The 22,819-nt window shown below is 41.3% G+C and overlaps 1 protein-coding gene across 1 annotated transcript in view; it reads left to right on the top strand.

Annotated features, from left to right (window-relative positions):
* The window catches only part of LOC148021669 (RNA cyclase family protein), a 30,971-nt gene extending 10,101 nt beyond the window's left edge, over positions 1-20,870 (top strand). Inside the window, exons 5-6 of the mRNA XM_087697154.1 lie at positions 19,621-19,819; positions 19,897-20,870. Coding sequence (XP_087553280.1) covers positions 19,621-19,819; positions 19,897-20,106 — 409 coding nt within the window. The 3' untranslated portion in view covers positions 20,107-20,870. The remainder of the gene's footprint in view (positions 1-19,620; positions 19,820-19,896) is intronic.
* Positions 20,871-22,819: the final 1,949 nt, after the last annotated feature.

Here is a 22,819-nt window from a genome sequence, read left to right as displayed (position 1 = left end):
TACTGACTAAGTATGTTGAGTGAGTAAGCTAAATCTGGCCTAGTGTGAATTAACCAAAGAAGTTTTCCTACAACAGAGCGATAGATATGTGCATCGAAGGGCTGTCCTAGGGTATCCTTTGACAAGTGGACAGTAGGATCAAGAAGTATGGCTACTAGCCGTGTCTGATCCGAAGTGTGCTGTTCCACTAGTTGAAGTGTGTACTTTTGCTCTGACACAAAAATGCATCCCCCAGAACGAGCTACCTCCATCCCCAAAAAATAAGACAACAAACCAAGGTTTGTCATCTCAAAAGTAGCACTAAGCTTTGCCTTGATGTTTGCCAGGGTAGCAGAATCTGAGCCTGTGATGAGTAAGTCATCAACATATAATAGGATATAGCTGATCCCCTTTGCAATAGATTGAACATATAAGTTCGGGTCATAAGGGGTAGAATGGTATCCATGAGTCCGTAAGAACTCATCCATCCTATGGAACTAAGATCGTGGTGCTTGCTTCAACCCATAAAGAGCTTTCTGCAAGCGGAATGCCTTATCCCTCAGGTTTCTTGAAGAAAAACGCGGTGGCTGCTCTACATAGACTTCCTCCTTCAGATAACCATTCAGGAAGGCACTCTTGACATCCATTTGATATATCGGCCATCCATTATGAGCGGCTAGCATGAGAAGCAACCGGAAAGATGTCAACCGCGCAGTAGGAGTAAAGGTCTCTTCATAATCAATACCATGCTTTTGTCGAAACCCTTGCACGACAAGGCGAGCCTTGTGCTTATCTAAAGTCCCATCAGCTTTTAGCTTGGTCTTAAAAATCCACTTTGTCTCAATGAATTTCTTGTGACTTGGATGATCCACCAATGTCCAAGTCTCATTTCAGTCAATATTCTCTAGCTCCTGCTCCATGGCCTCTCGCCATTGAGGGTGCTGAAGAGCCTCTTGCCATGTATCCGATTCAGAATGCATTATGCAATCGGCTGTAAATAGCGACGCAAATGAAGCATGAGGAGCAAATTGGGTAGATCTTCTAGGTCCCTCCGGAGTGAAATCCGGTGGTAGGATCCTCGAATCCCACAAGGTCTGTTGGTATCAGCGAGGTAACGGGTCTCGCAGAGGGGGTCTAGGAGATGAAGAATGTGCAAGAATGTCATGAGCGGGAAGTAGACCAGGCTTAGTAGGCACGATTTGTATGATATCCCTCTCGTAAAAAATGACATCCCTCCTAACGATCACCTTGTTCGAACAAACGATAGGCTTTCGCTTCAGAGAAATGTCCAACAAAAATAAGGAGATTAGCTTGGGTAGTGAGCTTTCCTATCTTATCATCAGGCGTGTGTGTGTAGGCACGACATTCGAAGACTGTGAAGTGGGAAATGACAGGTCGAGAGCCAAAAAAATGCCTCATATGGGGTCTTCTGAAGAAGAGCCGCAGTCGGGCATTGGTTAAGGATGTACACCGAAGTGTTAACAGCCTCGATCCAAAGGTGCTCAGGAAGCTTTGCTATGAATAACATTGAGCATGCCATTTCCATGATTGTCCGGTTCCTACGCTCTACGACTTCATTTTTGAGAGGGGGAGTTAGTGGAGGTGAGTTGGCGAGAGATGCCATGCTTCAGTAGAAACTCAAAAAACTCGTGGGAGATAAACTCACCACCGCTATCACTCCTAATGCAACCAACACGACATTTAGTCTGGTTATGAACCAACAGCACGCAAGCAAAAAAATATGTGAAAGCATTTGACTTATGCTTGAGGAAGTACATCCACATGTATTAAGAATGATCATAGACTATCAAAAAGAAGTACAACGCGCCATTCAAGGCGGTAGTGGATGTCGGCCCACAAAGATCAACATGAATCAATCTAAGAGGCTTCGTAGCACGATGTGTGGACTGCTAAGGAAATGGGATACGGTGCTGCTTTCTGAGCTGACACGCTTTACAGACATTGTGAGCTAGTTTTAGGCGGGGAGGGTCCTCAACTAGCTGACTGCGGGATAACTCATAAAGAGAGTCATAAAAAATATGCCCTAAGCGAAAGTGCCAAAGATACTCATTGTTTGTAGGCTCCTGAGATGTGGCTAATGCTTGGAAGCTATGGAACACGGACCCCCTAGCTGTCGGCTCGGTTAGAAAGTGAGTCATGTGGTAAAGGCCATTAGGTTGGGCCTCACCGTGAGCAATAACTAAACCAATTTGAGAGTCAAGGATCTCGATTGTGGTTGTTGTAAAGAAAACTGCTCGCCCTAACTGGCAAAGCTGTTGAACGGATAACAATTTCACCCCAAGGTGGGGGACATGGTGAACATTGTCTAGCGAAGCTAGATCCGGACCCTTGTCAGTGGCAAAACTGATGCTACCTTGAGCCTGAATCTTAATTGAGGAGTTGGAGTTGTTTCCTACGCGGACCTACCTGACTGCAGGGGCTCAGGTATAGAAAATGTCCTCTATAGGAGTCATACGATGTGTAGCTCCATTGTCCATAATCCAAATAGGAGCTGAAGTGCTCGGCTGTGACGAGTGGGCCTTTGCGGAAACCTTGTTGAGAGGCAACTCATAGATGTGGACGAGACTTGCATCTGATGTCTCTATGGAGACGATGTGGGCCTATGGAGATCAGCCAAATAAGCCCTCTAGAGTTGAGAATGTTGTTGACTGAGATGACTGAGCGGTGCCAATATGAGTTTGATCTTTAAAGTGCCCCTTGCCATCACCTTGCCTCCCCTATTGGGGGTTGCCCGATTGAGGGGTGGGGGTCTGAGACTTAGATTTGATCGACACTTGTTGTCAAAATGACCAGTCTTTTGACAATGCTGACAATACCTTTTTTTAAAGGTACATTTTGCCACCCTTGTTTGAGTTGTGACTGGGAGTTTCCTTGGGATTCCTCAGATGGATTTTGTTTTGGATTTCGAGTGGAGGTTTGATTTTGTTTGCCCTTCCCTTGTTGTCCCTTTTGAGAATGAGCAACAATAGCCCCCTTTGAGAAAGAGTTCATATTAAATTGATCGAACAACCATAACGTAACAGTTGACACTCAAATTCATAGAAAGTAGGCATGGTAGGCTTTGAAACTATACCGTTCACAAAATTGAAGTATTTCCTAGGAAGTTTGTTAAAAAACAATGGGACTTGATCGTCAGAGGACTTGGGAGTTCTCGTAGTGGAGAATTCGGCAAGAAGTCGTCGATACTCAGCCAACTTGACTTTCAAGTTATCCTGGTCAGTGATTTTAAAGAGTTGGAGCTCATGGTCAAGATTTATATGACGGGTCCTATTTCGAGCGGCATAGCGGTCAGCCAAGTGTGCCCATCGTTCTGACGCTAAATCAAAATGCTGAAGCTGAGAGTGAAACTTAGGCAATAAGCCCTGCATCAGATCGATAATAGCGGGGGCATTCCTAGCCTTTCATGAGCGGACAACCTCGTATGAAACAAGTGTGGGATTGGGTTGGGTTTCCAACCTTTGCACAAGATCCCATAGGTTCTTGAAGTCTAGTACGTGTCTCATCAAGTTTGATCAAGTGATAAAGTTTGACCTGTTAAAACAAGTCTTATCATTGAAAGCATGCTTGGCAGAAGATGAGGTGGAACCATGAGGTATCGGGAAAGTGGGATAAGATGGAGGTAGAGGGTAAGATGGTGGTGGTGGCTGTGTTTGCTAGGCATAATGAGGGGGAAAAGGTGGGTAGGCAGAAATAGTATGGGTGTGTCCAATAAGTGCCGATTGATGCGGAGGCATTGGAACATGAATGTTTCCATAAGATGGAGGTGGAGGCACTAGGACACGAAAGCTCTGTCCAAAGCTTGGCCGGGGCACGACAGCATGACCAGGAGGCCTACTAGGTAATGCTATAGAGGCAAGCTGTGGTACCAGCTGATCCACACTCGGGAGAGACTGGGGGGGATACCCAGGCTGCAATGATCCCAAAAGTGTGTGAGAAGTAGGTGGAACACCACCCGATGGGTGAAAGGATGAGGTCCTAAAGGCGGTGTCTATGTTTTCATAACCCCCCGGTGCAGTGTGATGTGCAACATGAGGTGTTTGATAGGGGAATGTAATTGGTGTAAAAGGAAGTGCAGAAGCAGTGGATGAATGTGGTGGGATGGGTGGGTTTTGAATTTGTGGTGTCAAAGATGCAGATGCATTTTGTTCATATTTACCATATAATGATTGAAAATTAAATGATGACGATGATGATGCACCATGCAATGCCAAAATAGAAACACCAAATTCATTTTGATTTTGAGAAGTAAACTAAAAAGAAGGAAGGGTAGAAGAAGAGCTTGGGTTTTTCATATAATCTCCACAACGTGTGTTAACATACAAGAATTGGTCCTTAAGAGAACATTTTTTATAGTCAATGAATTGTACTCTTATCTTCCTCACGATTTCTACTAGTATATTGCAAAGTAGAAGAGGTAAAAGACGAAGGAACAAAAGACGAATCTAAAGTACCTTGCACTGGAGTGGACGGAAGAGGATGAAAGAATGGAACATACTCCAGATCTCTTTCTCCAACAGGGTGGCCCATCCTTGAGGGAGGTCTCGACGGTCCTGTAATATCATCAGATTTATGCGCAACATCTAAAGAGAGAAATTCATGCATACCTTCATTGAGTAGCTTCTCTTGAAGGGCAATCCTTTGATCGAGCCCCTTAATCTTCTTTCATCTAAAGTCTATGATCACATGATATTCTTGAGTGGAAAGCTTGTATAGCCTTTCTTTCGTGTTGTCAGAAGTGTTTTCCACCATGTCGGAACTTTGTGGAGCAAACTGTTATGCCCACTCCGCCGGGTTCTCAGCATAGGTTGTTTTGGAGACTAAATTGGTGCTGATGTATTTGAAGTCATTTGAACCTACTGTTGTTCTTGCTTCTTATGGAGAGCTTTCAGATCAAAGGCTTAGGTTTCTCAGAGAGTACCGGGCTTTGATACCATGCAAAGAAATACTTTGACACAGAAGCACAAATGACGATCGTACGACAAAGCATAGATTGATAAAAGAACACAGTTAGGGTTAGGGTAACTCAGAGACAATGAACACAGAAAATAAATGAGTGATATAACTGCTGAATATACAATGCTCATGCAGCAAACACACTATGCAGTGAATGAATACTTAACCTCGAACTCTTGTATCTCAAGGATTAGGAGAGGGGTAATGAGTTGGGATGTGTCATACTTTGAATGGATCCCGAATCATAGCAAGGCAGCCCCGGATGTTGAACACCAGTAAACGCAGCAGTGAGAAGCTGGATTTGATGTAGACAGCAAGGAGGAGAGAGAAAGATTAAAAACGCAGGCTGCAGGAGAGAGAAAGACTAAAAAACGCAGGCAAGACAGCCTATAGGAGAGAGAAAGACTAAAAACGCAGGTATGACAGCCTGCAGGAGAGAGAAAACTGCCAAACACAAGTTGGACAGCTTGATGATAGCCTACAGAAGCTGGGCAACGGCTAGAGGAGAGAGAAAACTGCCAAACGCAGGCTGCAGATGAGGTGGCAGGCAGTACGGTAGCAGGTTTGTGCAGGAACAGCAGTCGCCTGGCTGGGATCAGCTCCAAACTGCAAGAAGAGGGCTGGAAATCGGGCGCCAACTGATGTAGACAGCAATGGACAACTTTGACTAAGATGTCCTCATCGAATGGGGTGTGGGCAGCAAGCTGAAACACCTGAAATCTCCAAAAAGAGATTGTTGGCTGAATGGAGAGGGCAAGAACAGCAGCCGTCTGGCTGGGATCAGCTCCAAATTGCGAGAAGAGGGTTGGAAATCAGGCGCCAACTGATTTAGATAGCTATGGACAGCTTCGGCTGAGATGTTCGCCGCGAATGGGGTGTGGGTAGCAAGCTGAAACACCTGAAATCTGCAAAAACGACATTGTTGGCTGAATGGAGGGCAACATATTTATTTATAGAAAGTTTGGGCCCTCCCAAGTGGGTTTGTGCTTATGGGACACAGAAACTCTCTAGGATCGCGTTTCTTTTAAATAAACTAGTTTTTTCATAAATTAAGCAAGTTTTGGGGTTGTTTAAGTAAAGTTAATGCATTTTTAGCTCAACACTTGCCCTCAATAATGATGATTTTATGCATCTCAACCTAATGGAGTACGTGACACCATTAGGTGGCAAGCTAGTGATTCAATCAAAGATGCAATTGTGCTTGGCAAAGAATCTTGTAGATAACTTTCCGTGAGGTCTTCAAGCTGAGCATGCATGAGAAGAAACTCACCAATGATTGTGAGATGGAGGTTGAAAATTGCAACTAAAGAATCCTCCTAGAATCGAACATGCACACAAGGCACAAACAAGTTGTACCCATCACATAGAAACTAGAAAAGCGATGGACATTAGACTCATCTCCTAGTTGTAGAGCTAAACATGCTTTCCTTGAGCCTTGGGCTAGTAGTATATCGGGCTGCAATTGGATTCCAAAAGATGGCGTCTCATACCTTTAGTGCACACCCTCTTAATGTATGGACACTAGAGCTATTGGGCCTAAAGTTCAAGAGTAATGATTACGCAATAAATGTGTACAATGGGCCTTGAGTCATACAGATTCTAGATAGAACTCAGCTGCCCTAACCCTAAATTGCCCTTAGTGTGTCCATACGATGTCACTCATAAGTCATGACCCAAGGCTGTGGCCAATGTTGTGAGCATCTACTCGGATGTCCAAGATGCGAAAGTTTTCTCCTTACGAACAATTGGTGTCTTCAACAATATCCTCGGGGGAAAAAATTGAGAAAATGACTCTTGAATGAGCTTATGGATAATAGGGTATAGATTATGGGATCCTGAGAAAAGGATAGTAGTGAGCAGCAATGATGTTATCTTCTGGGAAGATCACATGCATAAACAACTCGTAAGGACTGAGGAGGTCCGTAGGGTTGTATTCCGGGAAGAAATACCTTTTGCACAACAAAATGTGCCCTCTGTGTCGCAGCAATTACCTGCTGTAAATGAACCTGTAAATGCAGAAAATAATGCTGGAAATGATTAAGCAGCTATTGCCTATGATAATGAGTCACTACATGTGCAAGAACAGTCGGGACAATAAGTTGTTAATGCTGATTTGAAGGCTAAAATGCCAGGACAGCAAGCTGAAAATGCTCAACAGCTAGCAAACAATGATCATTGGGTTAGGAGATCATCTAGGGCTACTAGATAACCTGATAGATTGATTCCTGGTGCAAACAATGTGGTTGATTATGTCATGTTGACAGACTGTGGTGAACCGTCTTGCTTCAAGGAAGCAATGGACAGACAGGACAACAAGATATGGTATAAAGCCATGTTGTCAGAAATGGAATCTCTTGAGAAAAATGGCACTTGGGACTTGGTGTAGTTGCCTTAAGGGTAGAAAACACTTACTTCCATGCAAATGGGATTACAAGATGAAGGACACTCCTAGTTCCTCACCAAAATACAAAGCAAGATTGGTTGTGAAGGGGTACAAGCAGGAACATGGAATTGACTTTGATGAGATCTTCTCTCCTGTAGTCAAGATGACTACATTGAGAACCATTTTGGGCTTGGTTGCAGTTGAGGATATGGAACTCATACAGATGGATGTAAAGATTGGATTTTTACATGGCGATCTGCATGAGGATATATATATACACCAGCCTGAAGGGTTTGTTGAACAATGGATATATATATGCACCCTCCGCAAAGTGTAGAGTACGCCTATGACGATTAATTGCTCTCTTTTGCTTATCTTGTGATCTTTGAAGTGCATACTTAACCTTTTGTTAAGTTGCATCCATGCTTTCCACATAGCAATCAAACTCAAAGATCTTTTCTTTTGTGTGCAAAATAGGGGGTACTTTCTTATCACCCTCTACCAACTCAAATGGAGCTTTGCCCGTAGAACTATACACTGTGTTGTTGTAAGCAAACTCAACCAAGGCCAAATACTACTTCCATTGCGCCTTGTGGTTTGAAACATAGCACCTCAAAAGATCTAACAGTGTGGAATTTACTTCCTTAGACTGACTATCTGTCTGCGGATGGAAGGATAATGAGAATTTCAACGTAGTATCCATATTCTCAAATAAGCCCTTCCAAAATAAACTGGTCACTTGGGGGTCTCGATCACTAATGAGCAACTTTGGCATACCATGATACTTAAAGATGTGTTGCAAAAACAATCTTGCCATATGATTAGCCTTAATTTTCTTCCTCACCGGAATGAAATGGGCTTGTTTGCTAAACCTACAAATGATAGTCCATATCCCATCATTCCCTGCAGGTATCTTAGGAAGCTCAAAAATAAAGTCCATTGCAATGCTCTGCCAAGGCCTATCTGGAATAGGCAAGGGCTGCAACAAACCTGGCATCTTTTGCCTATCATGCTTTACCTTCTGGCATACGATGCTTGTCTTAACAAACTGTTCTACATCATACCTCAAAGTTGGCCAATAAAAGAAATGCTGCACTGCCTTGGCCGTGACATCAATACCTCTATGTCGTGCATATGGAGGAGTATGACTTCCAGTGATAACTCTAGGCTGTAACTACTTTGTGACACAAAGGCGTCTATGCATTATCAGAAATCCATCTCTTATAGAAAGTGTCCATGCCTTTGGCCATTGCAAAGTTGATCATAAACATTAGCAAAGTTCGAATCAGCAACATATTGCTCTTTCATGGTATCTGACTCAGTGTGATAAACCATATTGACAGCTGACAATTGAGGTTTATGTGACAATGCATCACTTTTCCCACTCTTTCTGTGTGATCTGTTCCTCTTTCCAGCCCTATTTTTCAGATCTGCCATGATTTTCAGCTTTATTTTCAGATTTACCCTTTTCTCAGCCTTTGCCTCTTTGACATGTGACTTGGCATCATCATCGTGGAATCTTGCATCCTCTCCATGCAGCAATATGTCGGCTGTAATAGCAGTTTCTATAAGCTGAGACATACTGAAAACAGTGGACTTAATGCAAAAATCCCGAATACTCTTTGGCAAACCACAAATATAGTTCTCCACCTGCTCATGGAGGGGTACTGTGCGATAAGAATTAAGTGGCAACAATGCATCCCAAAACTTCTTATTATATTGATCTAAGTTCTTGCAATCTTTGGAATTCAACTAATTCCAAGCTGTCATAATGTCTTCTTCAAAGGTACTTATCAACCAATTTGAAGCAAACATTTGCTTGAATTGGACCCAACTGGTAGGTAACTTCCCTTGAATAAGAAGTGTAGACCACCACTACAATACATTTCCCTTCAAAAATGTGGCTGCCTTGCATATCTTAGATGCCTTTGTGAAGTTGTTTCCAAAATAGGTTGCATCAAACTGCTAAATAAAAACGAGTGCTTTGAGCCTATCTTGTGCACCACTGAAAGGCTCAAACTTCACGCCTTTGCCACCTTCATCATAGTCCTTCGACGGACCTATGGGAGTCAAGTTATCATAAATGGCTGCTGCAGAAAGGGTACATTGGCTGTATTTGCATAAAAACCAGCACTATTTGAAGCACCTACATGACCAGCACCAAATCCTTGTGCTCCAACAGTCCCTGGGGGTACCGATACATATCCATATGGCCCACTTCGTTCCCAGGCATCATGCTTATGCTGTGATACATGGGATTAGGCATTCCACTTGCATTACCCGAATACATTGGGTGTTGTGAGCCATGCATTGGCTGTTGCATACCATAGGGATTTGTGCCATACATTCCCATATGCAGTGTCTGTCTAACCATAGCATGAAAAATGGTACCACCACCAAAGTATCCTTGCTGTCCCATGCTTGCATGTGCATGATTGCCTTGTTGCCGATGTTCCCATGGATTGGCACTACCAAGTTGGCCATGCATTTGTACTTACTGTCCCATGGATACCAATTGTTTGGGCTCATCAGGTATTTTGGGCTCTTCCAAAGAAGGCTTAGGCATTTCCTTCGGTTCTTGGGGCTGTCTCAAAGCTGTAGAAGGTGTCTTCTTCTCTTTGCCTTTGCTATCCTTCTTTGGGGCATTCAAGAATCGAGTAAATTGGGGATCCTTTGCCAATTCAGCAAAAAGATTTGTTGCTGTGCGCATTCGATCCTTGAAGCTATTATCAAATTCTTCAGCCCCTTGCTGGTCATCAGCCTCTTTATGCATTGAAGTTCCAACATTTGGGACATTTTCCACATTTTCAGCATGCTGTCCATGCCGAGAACCATGCCCAACATCAGTCATTGCATTTTTCCCTTCACCATGTGATTGACCAAGGAGTGATGCATCCTCTCCACTTGATCCCGTATCACCATGTGAAGACATGCTTGCTGTAATTCACTGCTGAGAACAATTTCAGCAATAATGCAATAGTTCCAAGTTGCAATCAAGTACCAGGGGCCCACCAATTCAAAGAATTTGATGGTGTCCCGAGAATGGAACCATGTAACCAACTCTCCTTTCGTGGATGGGTGGTAAATCCTTGATTACAACTTAATTACAGCAGCAAACAATTAATGCAAATTTGAAAATACAAATTTATCTACTGATCTTGGACAATGTACATCCGATTGGTTCCAAAATGGGCGCCCCTTTCGGTATTTTTTTAGCTTTATTGAAGAAAAAGTTGATTTACAATGGGATTTTCTCAATCCCCTTCGCAATCCAAACTCCTCTTGCTGTCCAAAGTGACCAACAAGTCTTCAATCTGATTTGCCCGTTGATTTGGGCACTTAATTGGCCTTTACGCACTTCAAAGACGATGGAAATGCCCCAAATTCAATGGTTGACTAGGCCACCTGAATTTAGCTGAAATTCATCTTCAGCCCCGAAAAATCCAAGTCTTGGAGCTTTCAATTTTTGGCACGCTTCCCAAGGCTGCTGCTAAACCTTGATTTTTGCTGTAAATTAGGGTTTATAACAAAGAAATTTGTAATTTCTCAGCCTCCAAGGGTCCAAATGCTGAGATGCTCAGAGCAAGGGTGTGAAATGGTTGGGAGACGAGAGAGAAAGTTGTAGAGAGAGAAAATTCAAAGTTTAGTCGTGAAGAATGATTGAAAATTAGTCAAATGCAGCTGCTGCCCTGCCATAACAGCTTGTAGATGCGAATAACTAAAGAAAATGAGTTATTTACTGCTGTTGTCTTGTCTCAACAGCTTGTAGATGTTGTCATGTGCTGTTGATTGGTCTTCTCCAGCCCTTGGTTGTCTCAGAAAGTCCTCCAATGGCTGTAAATCAGACCAACAGCATTTTCTCCCTCTCTCTTGCAAGTTGAATCCACTAAAAATGTCTCTCTCCAGCCTCTAAAGACGTTTTTCAGTCTTGTATGGGCATTTTTGACAAGTGGCAGCCTTCCCAAATGATTTTTTTAGCATTAGCCATAATTAAATATTAATTTTCAGTCTTTAAATACTGAAAATTAATCTAATAATTATTTCAGTGCCTTGAAAAGTAATTTGACTGGCCAATAGTTAAATTGGCTAGGCAACTTCTATTCCGGAGTGTCTTTGTGCCATCTTTGACTATCAAGGGTCCCAAGCTCGTAACTTTACTCTAACCGTAGTTGTACCTCACATGTGCAACATTTACTTAATCATGTGATTAAAAGTTAATCCACATGTTAAGTGAGGTTTTAAAAATACATGTCCTCATGACATGTTTGATACAATGGTGTTATGGCTTCTTTTTCAAAGGAGAAAGCACAAACTATTTGGTACGCTTGCCTCGGCACGAACAATCACTTCACGAAAGACTATTTAGAGCAAAGGTACCCTAAGAGCTAATGATCCTTTTTCTTTGTGAAGGCGAATAAAGATCGCAAGAAGTGGCACTCTTAGATTCTAGATTCTTATTCATTCCACTACATCATTTAGAGATACCATTATATTCTCTCCCTCCGACCCCCCCATTATAGGTTTGACACATTGATGTTATGGCTTCTTTTGCATAGGAGGAAGCACACACCATTGGGCACATACCTACAACGAAAAGAACAATAATTCCAATGAAGATTATTGCCATTGAGCATTGCTCCCTATACCAATGGAGTATGTTTTTACCTCAAGACACTCCTTGTGCCACCTGCTCATTCTAGGCACCGGGGATCATTTTGCATCAACTATTAGAGCTTTGTGTTCAAGGCAATAAGATATGTACAATGTTTGAAACCAAGCTTCCTTTTTATAGAAGGGTGGTGGTACCCTAAAATGCAAAGATTTATAGCAATTTACAAGAAGTAATAAATTCCCAAAACAAATGATGATCTCTGGTCGTCACTCATTCAATTTAATCTCACATGTCCTCCTCATATAGGTACAACTTAAGTGTCCAAAGATCATTAAGTTACAAATTCATGTTCTTGTGACATTGCATACCCTTGCAAGCAATAGAAGACTCTTAAGATCTCAGGAGGCGATCAAGTTCTTTTGGAGACCATCACATTGAGCTTTAGAGGTTCCCCCACCCGTTTTTGGGTTAAGTGGCTTCCACAAGCCTCAACTTCTTAGTTTGCTCTAATAAGAGATAGTGGTAGTTTTCCATTACCCTCCACTCCGGAGTTCACTTCATTGAGATAGTGGCTGTTTGCCACTACCTTCGGCTCTAGATTCCTCTCCAAAAAGAGATGAAGGTTTTGTACACATGGCTCCATAGGTGTGCATATTCACACTTCCTCATACGATTCCACTGGCATTGACTCCGATGAGGGCATCGAGGAGATCATTCGCAATACCTTTTACTCCTTTCCGAGTGGATTCATGCTATCCCTCTCTCCAATCCCTTTTCTACTTAGTTTTGGGATCATACCTTTGAGGGTTGCCCACTCACTGCAGATTTAAATACCTTCTTCAACACTACAAGTGGTCATTCCTTCTTCTTCAAATGCTTTCCGATTCCCTCTCTCCTTTAGAAGGGAATTTAGAGGGGGCTTCATAGGGGGATCTTCTTCCTCAGTTTCAAAGGGCCCTCTTCATCATGCAGACATTTGCATGCCTTGGTGATGAGCGTAAAGAAATACTCTACATATAATAAGCATGATCATGTGACAAAACATAGATTGATAAAGAAGAAAATTAGGGTTAGAGTAATTGAGAGACTATGAACATTGAAAAAGATAGTGAATGAATGAATGAATGCTGCATATATACAATGCTCAATGCAACAAATGCACCATGCAAAGTGAATACTGATCCTCGAACTTCCATGTCCCTAGGACCGGGATAGAGAGTATGAGTTGGAGTGTGTTGTACTCTAATAGATCTTGAAACTCAACAGATAGTCTTCGGAGATGTTTGACAGCATCACAATTTTAGTTGACCACTAGAGTTTGATCTAGTTTTCAGATATTAGAAAAGCATACGTAGGAAGCATCATACTTGGTTGGTCACTTGAACCCTATGAGCAAGAAGAGTTGCGTAGTGATCTAGCCAATGAGCTTTGATTGTATGGACTCTAGCAATAGTGAATGGCCGTTTGGCTTTAGTTGTATCCCATGTGATTATTTTGTTATAGGGAAACTAAGGAATGATAATCCTTGCCCTTGTCCCCAACCTAGGTGACTATGAGTAGTGAAATGTCCCCTTAGGATCCAACTTGCACATGAGACATAACACAAGCAATTGTCATAATGCAGTGAATGTAGAAGCAACGTATGACTAGACTAAAAAGAGAATGGACACAGAAAGAAGTGAGAGAGAAAGGGACATTAGAATGTAAAAATCTGCAGTGAATGAATGCTGAATAAAGGGAGCATATCTGTACAAGGGGATGTCGAATGTATCTGCTAGAGCTCTCACTTGCACTCACAAAAAATGAATGATGTGTGACCCCGGGCAAGGCATTCTATAAATAGGCCAAATAAAATAATAAAATATGATAGGTCAGCTTGTAAAATACTGGTAGACTGTAGTAAAATTGTTTGATTATACAAAAAAATAGTAAAATAATGCTATGCAAGTAGGCTGCTTGCCACGTGGCACCTGCTGTATTGCTTGCCACATGGTGTGTGCCCATATTGCCTGTCATGCCTGACACAGTTAGACGTGAGCGAAACTATTGTGATCATGTTGACGATTGCTCTAAATTGTTTGACCTAATCCGAAAAATGCATAAATTTGCCTAGAATTAGTATATAGTGTCTATGCCCATTCAGGGGATTACTAAATCTCTAACACCTCCTCTTAGATCTTGGATACGACATAAGCCTCCAGGGTTTGGAGTACTGTCGAAGAATGACATGAGGAGCCTTCACAAAGAAGTTTACCAAGTTTTCCTCCCTCTTGCAATACACCACATCAATAGTCTCATCCAAGATTTTTTCTCGAATGAAATGGTACTGCATCTCAATGTGCCTTGATCTAGCATGGAATACAGGGTTTCGTGCCAAAGCAATGCAACTCTCATAGTTGCAATGAAGTGTAGTAGGACGTATTTGAGGACAACCAAGCTCTCCTAACAACCTTCAAAGCCACACTATCTTACAAGTGGTAGAAGACGCCGCTCTATACTCTACCTTTGTAGATGATAGAGTAATTGTGGGTTGCTTACATGAGATAGCACTTGCATCCAAAGTAAAGCAACATCTTGTCGTTGGTCTTCTATGGTTGACATCTTTAGTCGTCTAGCCTCACAAGGGGTCTCTCTTAGGAACTACAAAATCCTCATAAGAGCGTGCCAATGAACCAACTTGGATTTACTCATGAATCCTGCAAGCAAACCAACAAGGAAGCACAAATCAATCTGAGTATTGAGAAGCCATATTGATGACCTGATCAATTGCTTGTAGCGGGTAGCATTTGTCATTGGTGAAGCTGCATGGACTGGAGCCTTCCGGTTTGGATCCATGGGACTCGAAATAGACGAATGCTCCTCCATCTCGAAGGTGGTCAAAAGCTCTTGCACATATCTCTACTGAGAGATGAAAATCCCGCTCGAAGTTTGCCAAATCTCATGACCTAGAAGTAAGTGGAAAAGTCCCATATCTGTTATCTCAAACATCTCATGTAGTGCCTCCTTTGTTGTTTGATCTTCTAGACATGGTCACTTGTCAAAATGAGATTGCCGTGTAAAGCAGGAATAAAGCATACCCTCCAGTTGGTGTGTGGACATAAACTTGGAGATCAACAACAGAACATTGATACCCTAACTTCGCTTGGAGGAATGAGTCTTATCTTCTCGTTCCAAGCATGCACAGCTTGTTTGAGGCTGTAAAGGGCCTTCTTCAACCTCTAAACTTTGCCATCTTATGAGAAAAAACCAAGAGTCTCCTCAACATAGATCTCCTCCAAATTACCATTAAGGAAGCTAGACTTGCACATCTAGCTGATAAAAATCGACCATCTCGTATGGTTGATCTAGGCAAGAATGGGCCTAATGGTAGCCATTTGAGTTGTAGGTGCAAAGGTATCATTGAAATGCACTCTTGGCTGCTATGCAAATCCTTTAGCAACCAGTTGCACCTTGTGCTTATCCAGAGTGCCATCAACATTCTACTCAATAGCCTCTAGCTCTTATCAAAAGTGGATGCAACAATGGAATTGTGTACATAGGCTGAAATTGATTGGTGAACACAAGGTAGAGAGAATGGAAGATATGCGTACCTCTTGCTAGTAGCATTCCATGCTCACAGTAACATGGGATGGGGACAAAGATTGGGACGAGGACAGTGTCGAGGTTGGGGGAAGGCCAAAAGTAGGGGATGGGGGGTGGGATGAGGACAAGGGATGTGACAAGGGAGGGTACAATATACATAAATAACATTTTAAATTTCTTAGTTACCAAATGTATGCATGTGATGTGGTGGATAGATGTGTGGGTGAATGTGTACTACTCAAGACCACATGTATGTGCATGCATGCATACATGTGTTTTTCATTGTAGAAAAACTGTGTATGTAATGTGGGCTGGTTTTGCTATGACTTTATACAAGAGTATGCTGATTTTGTGTGTGTATGCGTGACAACATGGGGAGTAAACAAAGATAACTAACATGTTAAATTTTGAAAAGAGGGTTGAAAGATCCAAAATATCAAAACTTGAAGGAAAGAAAAATGTCCCCTATCAATCGTCCCTAACAAGGAGATAGAGTAGGGGATGGTCGGGATGGGGAGATAGTTGTTAGGGAGGGGATAGGGGACCTTTCCTATCCCTTTTTGGTGATCCCTTTGGCAAGTCCGTTCGGGATGGCATTTTTGTGTCTCGAGGATCCGAGACGACTGTTCATTGTTACTATGCCCATACTGCATTATTCAAGATGAACATGCGTCCATCAAGAGTGGATCATCATGGTCGTGTGAGCAAAGAATGGTTTTGTGCATGTCATGAATCATGATATTTTGTGCCAAATAGCAAGTGCAGTGCTTTGATACCAATGAAATGTCCCCCTAGGATCCAACCTATACATGAGATTCAATGCAAACTTTACTCACGACATAGAATATAAAAGGAACATACATCGAATTTTCCTCCTAGCTAAGTGGCTCGTCTCAAAGCTTGGGGCTAGTGGTGTACAAGGCCATAATCATATACCAAGAGTTGGCATCCCATATCACCAATCCATACTATCCTAGTGTATAAATGCGTGGTGATCCATATTATCCAATGAAATGTCCCCTTAGGATCTAACCTATACATGAGATCCAATGCAAACTTTACTCACGACATAGAATATAAAAGGAACAGACATCGAATTTACCTCCTAATTAACTGGTTCGTCTCAAAGCTTGGGGCTAGTGGTGTACAAGGCCATAATCATATACCAAGAGTTGGCATCTCATATCACCAATCCATACTATCCTAGTGTATGAATGCGTGGTGATCCATATTATCCTAGTGTATGAATGCGATGGCCATTGGGCCTAAGGGCTAAAGTCTAAGAGTGGTGATCACTCCATGATGTGCACAAAATGTAAGCGCGGGAAAGAACTCCAGAATGATATCATATTGAGAGGGGAACCAGTCACAAGAATTTATTGAAACAAACCACAAGAAACGAGTGCCTAAACCATATCTAAAAGGATTGATTTGCTGCAATTTTGAATATTAGGGTTTTGAAACCCTAATTTTTGCAAACTTCGGACAGCAACCTGATTTTCTTCTTTAGCGCGTGGATTAGATCAAGCTAAGTACAAAGTGTTTTTTGGATGAGAGAGAGATAGGAGAGTACAAAGCATGTGGTTGAAATTTCAGCATGAGAGCTTATTTCAAATGAAGAGAGAGACTTTTAATATATAGGTGTGGGGCTTGGGTGCTAAAAAGTGGAACATAGGAGCTTTATGATAAGTGTTTGTTGAAAATGACAAGTGTAGGGACACTTGTCTTTTTAGAATGACATGTTCTATTCTAAATGTCACATGTCACTTTTCTAGAGAAAGAAGCTTTTAAACCTTCTACTCTAAAAATCTCTCCACTGGCTAAGAATCTGATATAGTTACTGAAGTCAAAATTGTTCCTTGCAAAATTCAGGAGCCTTTGACAATGAGGATTTCCATTTGAGCAATTTCTTAAAATAGTAATCTCCTAAGTTTTAGGAGTCGCTAAATTTAGATTTTGGAGCGCTTGATTATATAGGTTCAGGGGTTCATGGTTTGTTTCTTTGATCGTGAACATTTGGTTTCACTTTCTAAAACCACTCATTATATAGGCTTTTTCTAGTCGATGTGACTACCTAAGTGTAAAATTCTTAGTCATCTGAGCTTTCTGGTCAATGTGACCACTCGACTAAACTCTTAATTTCTCTTGGGTATCTCATCAATGATGTCCCAAGTATAATTATAGGGCATTCTAGCCATTGGCCACCCGTAAATAAAAAGATGAACATTTAATCATATTTTAAAACACTCAAATAATGTAAATCACCTTTCAAAGTATACGACCATGAAATTAATTTGAATCATTGAGACAATATGTCTTGGTTGCAATTGATATACAAAAGATCAGTTACATAAGTAGGCCTCGAGTCCTATAAATAGAACTCGTTTGACTCTTGGCATAACCCTTCCCCTTTGTGAATGCACTAGGTCACTTTTTGACCCAAGTTTGTAACCAATGTTGGTAGTGCTCATCTAGATGTTCAAAGATGTAACAAGTAGCATCATGGTATGGGACAAACTATTGAGCTTCTATAATACCGACCCCCACTTGAAACTTGCCATCAATGTAAGGAATCCCATAAATCAATGCTTGAGTAAGTCTTCTCTTAGGTGGCATGTATGTATAAGCGGGTATGAATCTATAGAGTTTGATTGTGGCTTAGGTTGAACATCGGTGAAATGCCTTACACACACAACTAGGACAGGCAGCACTCCGTGCTTCTAGTAGTTGGCAAGTCACTAACACTGAAGAATCTGCCAATACAAAGAGGAAAAGGAGCAAAATAACAAATTGGAAAGAAAGGATCCAACATTTGTTGCAATGTGACTTGATGAAAAGGAACATCAAACAATGTGTGAAAATTGAAGTTAAAGCTCATCCGTCTGACCAAATCTAAAACTAGCCTTACATAGTGCAGCCCTCCAGAAATTACTATTTGCTAGGTGTATGTCCAAGTCTTGCATGAATATTTGATAAATTGGACAATCCTCATGATCATTGGGTGCCAGACACAAGTGTACCACACAGCAGAGTGCTGGAGTACTGAAGAGCCAAGGGTCATGGATTGCAAATTTCGGATCTGTCAGTTGGCAGTTTGGATGTGTCTGTTTATACCTGGCATTGATGCATGCTTTGATAGGGATGTATCCTGTTGTATCTTCAATTGGTTGTATAATGTCTCTAATGTATTATGTCTTCAGTTTTGTGCTGTCTCTTTTCATTATTGTCCTGTAGAAAGTGCGACAGGATTTGGGCTATGCAGAGTTAGATGAGCATGAGGTAGACTGTCCACTGAATGGGAAGCCTCTTGTATAAAGGATATGGGGATGATAATTGGGTCTTGCTAATCAGTGTTAAGTGTTAGCTTCCATCCGTGATGCCCCTAGTCCATGTTGTATTGTATGGTTCCCATGCCATGTCTTCTTTGCCTTGTCACCTGTGATAGCACGCCAGAATCATCATCACAAAATGCTTGCCCTCTCGCTTTGCTGATGCCAGGTCAGCCCAGTTTCTGGTTCCTGTGATTTACTTTCGCTATAGCCATTTGTTACCTGCTACTTGGTGTGAGTACCATGAGCTCTAGCTGTCCTGACTGGCTTGCCAGGTTTTTCTATGTTGGATTTGGTGCTGGCCCTGGCCTGTGCAAGCACCAAGGTGGGACCTGCTGCTGTGTTGATACTCCGATGAATCACAAACAGGATCTTATGAACACCAGAATCCTGATCGTTGACAAAACCTTCATGTTCGTGTACACATGTATGGCCTATATGCATGTATAAGTTTCCATGTGTCTGGGTCATGCGTGGACAGGCTGATTACTACTAGATAATAATGGAGGAAGAATTTCATGGAACTTTTTTCTAACATTTAACTTGAAAAGGACCATGACAACCTCTTACAACAAATGCCAGGTGGTGATAGAAAGCTATGTTTAAATTGTCAGTTTCATCACTTACAATCAATGTGTAAAGACTGGTCTCTTTGATGTATGCTGTTGCATCTTCATTTGTCTTACTGTAGTCTCTGCATGTGTGAGCTAGTTTTGGCCTGTTTTGGATGCTTCTAAGGTGATGGTGTATCGTTGCTGAAGCTCTCCAGGTTATGGAATCTCATTGGTTGCTGAGACCACTGCTGGCTGCCTGATAAGTGCAGAGGCTGCTTCTAATTACAGTATTGAAGAGGGGGATGAGAAACAGAGTCCATCATTACCTGAAGACCTTGGAGATGAAGCTGCGAAATTGCTTTTAGAGGAAATACGCCAAGGAGGAGTTGTAGATTCATCACATCAGGCAAGATCCTTTGCTATAATGAGGTAAAGTTAGTATTTTCTGTTCTGCAGAAGTTTTGAAGTGATTTTCTTGTGCAGGGCCTTCTTTTCATGCTATGTGCATTGTGCCCGGAGGATGTTTGTAAAGTTCGGGTTGGGAAGCTCTCACCCAATGCAATTGGAGTGTTACGGTTGATCAAAAACTTTCTGAATGTTCAGTTTAACATAAAACCTGAAGCAGCTACAGGCACCATCATTTTGACATGTGTTGGAAGTGGCTATAGAAATATAACTAGAAAAGTTTCCTAGATATAGTGAATGCCCGTGTAATTATGGGTTTACAGCAATATTCAGAGGTCAGGAAATGGTCAATCTGCATGCTTGAGTTTCAAGTTGCAGCCACCTGAAGTGCACATAAGATGTTACAGATGAACAACGTCGGAAGTATTTTTTAGTGGTCACTCATGCTGAGTAATTATGATATATGGGTATCAGTATGGAGTCCTCAGCCCTCAGAAAGGTCTTAGGATCATAGCATGTGGTGCTGGTGTGCAAGCCACTGGTTTTTAACATATCCAGCACAGACTGGTTGCTAAGAAGAAAGATTTAAGAGCTAGACTTTCTGCACCGAGCAGATCGGCGATCTTTTGTAAAATATTGGTCATTCACTCTCTCTCTCTCTCTCTCTCTCTCTCTCTGCAGATTTTGTTTTGTCACCAGAAGCTATTGAATCAGTCCAGAGAACCACATAGTGAGTACTGGAGGTTCACACCTTGTCTTACAGTGATGGAAAGTTGATGAAAGCTTCACTGCAGCAAACTCAGTTGAAACTTTACTGCAGCCCACTGTTTTTGTGGTCTACTGGATCTGGAAGACACACCTGCATTGTGCTCTAGAAAGGAGCTTAATTTCACATTCAGAATCACCACAAACAGTTGGTCTGAGAATCGTAAATTTTAGAAATGGCTTGCAAGGAAACTATCCTTTCAAAAACTCTTCTGGCTGTTTACTGTTTGAGTTTATCAGGACTAGCTAATTTCTTTAAGACTCATGCATGGGATATTTTGATTGTTATATTCTATTTTCAGCTTTCATTGTGTGTGAAACATACATTATTGTATTGTGAAACATATATTCTATTTTCAGCTTTCATTGTGTGTGAAACATACATTATTGTATTGTGAAACATATATTCTATTTTCAGCTTTCATTGTGTGAAACATACATTATTGATGCATGGGATATTTTGATTGTTATATTCTATTTTCAGCTTTCATTGTGTGTGAAACATACATTATTGTATTGTGAAACATATATTCTATTTTCAGCTTTCATTGTGTGAAACATACATTATTGTATTGACACTAATGAAATTATGGTTGGTTTTTATGGCAGTCCAGTAGACATTGCATTTGTAAATAGTAAAGTTACAGTGACCATGGTCTTGTATGCTATAGTTTTGTCTGAAGTGAAGAGTGCAATAATGGATGGATAATGTCAATTCTTTTTAAAGAAAATATTAACGTGTGTGAGTCATAAAATGTAATGTTTTCGCAAGGAAAATGTGTCACAGGCATGACATGCTATCTTGTAGGTCTTTTAGTTTCATCTAGCATCCAACCAGCCTATATCTTACCTTGCAGAAGAGCATTCTTGATGTTCCAAATTTTCCTCGAAACTAATGCCTTGGCTAGATTCCAGATTCTAAGAGATTTTTCATTCAGTTTACCTTTATCCCTCAATATTATTATGAAAGCTAGTTGTAGTGTTGTTCTCTTGATCATAATGCCACTTGACACTCAAATAGATATACAAGTCTTCTTGACCAAGCTAGGTGACTTCCAAAAACTAACAACTTTACCACTAATTTCATTCCAAGCTACATTTGCTCTAGTATGGTTGAAGTATGAGCTATTCTTGACACTAAACCCTTTGAAGACAATGATATGTATGGAACTAGGGCTTGATTCTTTAGGCAAGATTTTGCTATGCCATATCCAAAGATGTAATGCAGTTGGTTCAGCTCTTGCTTGCGCTTAGTTTGGTGAAACTTGCTCCCATACTCTTGTAGCCAAGCAACCAATCTAAAAGATGCGGATTATGGTTTTTGTTTTTCCACTTTGGCCCTTTCCATCTTTTTGGGGATAGATGTGCATGTGCCCACATTGCCTTGTACGTACTTTACACATTGTGACCGCATATTTGTACACCGTCGGTGGGCGTCCATTTGTGCACATTGTGATGGGTGGAGTTTCCACATATAGTGTCTCTTACTGTCACTCTTACTATAGCTCTTTACGTCACCTTGTATTTACTTTACACATCGTGATCGCATATTAGCATACTGTAGGTAGCGGGCGTCCATTTGTACACATTGTGATGGTTGGAGTTTTCACATATAGTCTCTTACTCTCTTGCTCTATATGCTATAGCTTTTACTTTGCTCTTGCTTTTGCTTGTGCGCTTTTACTAGGGCTTTTATCTTTCAATTGGTCTTGCATATAGAAGTGCTAAAGGACCTTGTGTATATATTGTTGTGACAAGTATAGGAGCATGATACACATTTCGATAATATAGCTTGTTTCATATTCTTTATTTCAAAGCTCTTTTTGAGTTGTTTTCAAAACATCTAGCTTGTCATAAGCTCTTAGCAAGTAATATATTATCCATACAGAGCACCAAGATAATAAGATTGTCACTACCAGCCTTTTTTATCTGGAGATATAAATCCATATTACTACGATAGTAAGATTGCGATCGCATAAATGCATTAAACTTATGATACCATTCTTTAGGTGCTTGCTTAATCCCATAAAGATCGTCTTAACTTGTATGCAAGGTGTTTCGTGCTATTTTTCTACAAGCCCTTAAGTTGCATATAAATCTTGTGATGCAATGTTCCATATAAGAAAGCAGAAGTTTGATTTGGTAAATCTCTCTCATGTATCCATAGTGGACATCTTGATGTATACCATGATAGCCACTCACCTTGACATAGCATTTGTAGTTTAAGTTGTGGTAT

This window comes from Lygodium microphyllum, chromosome 17 (assembly GCF_053477565.2).
Source record: "Lygodium microphyllum isolate KBCC chromosome 17, Lygodium_microphyllum_v1.1.10, whole genome shotgun sequence".
NCBI classification, from domain to species: domain Eukaryota; kingdom Viridiplantae; phylum Streptophyta; class Polypodiopsida; order Schizaeales; family Lygodiaceae; genus Lygodium; species Lygodium microphyllum.
Note: the sequence above shows the minus strand (reverse complement) of the source record. Positions and strands in the feature narration are given on the sequence as shown.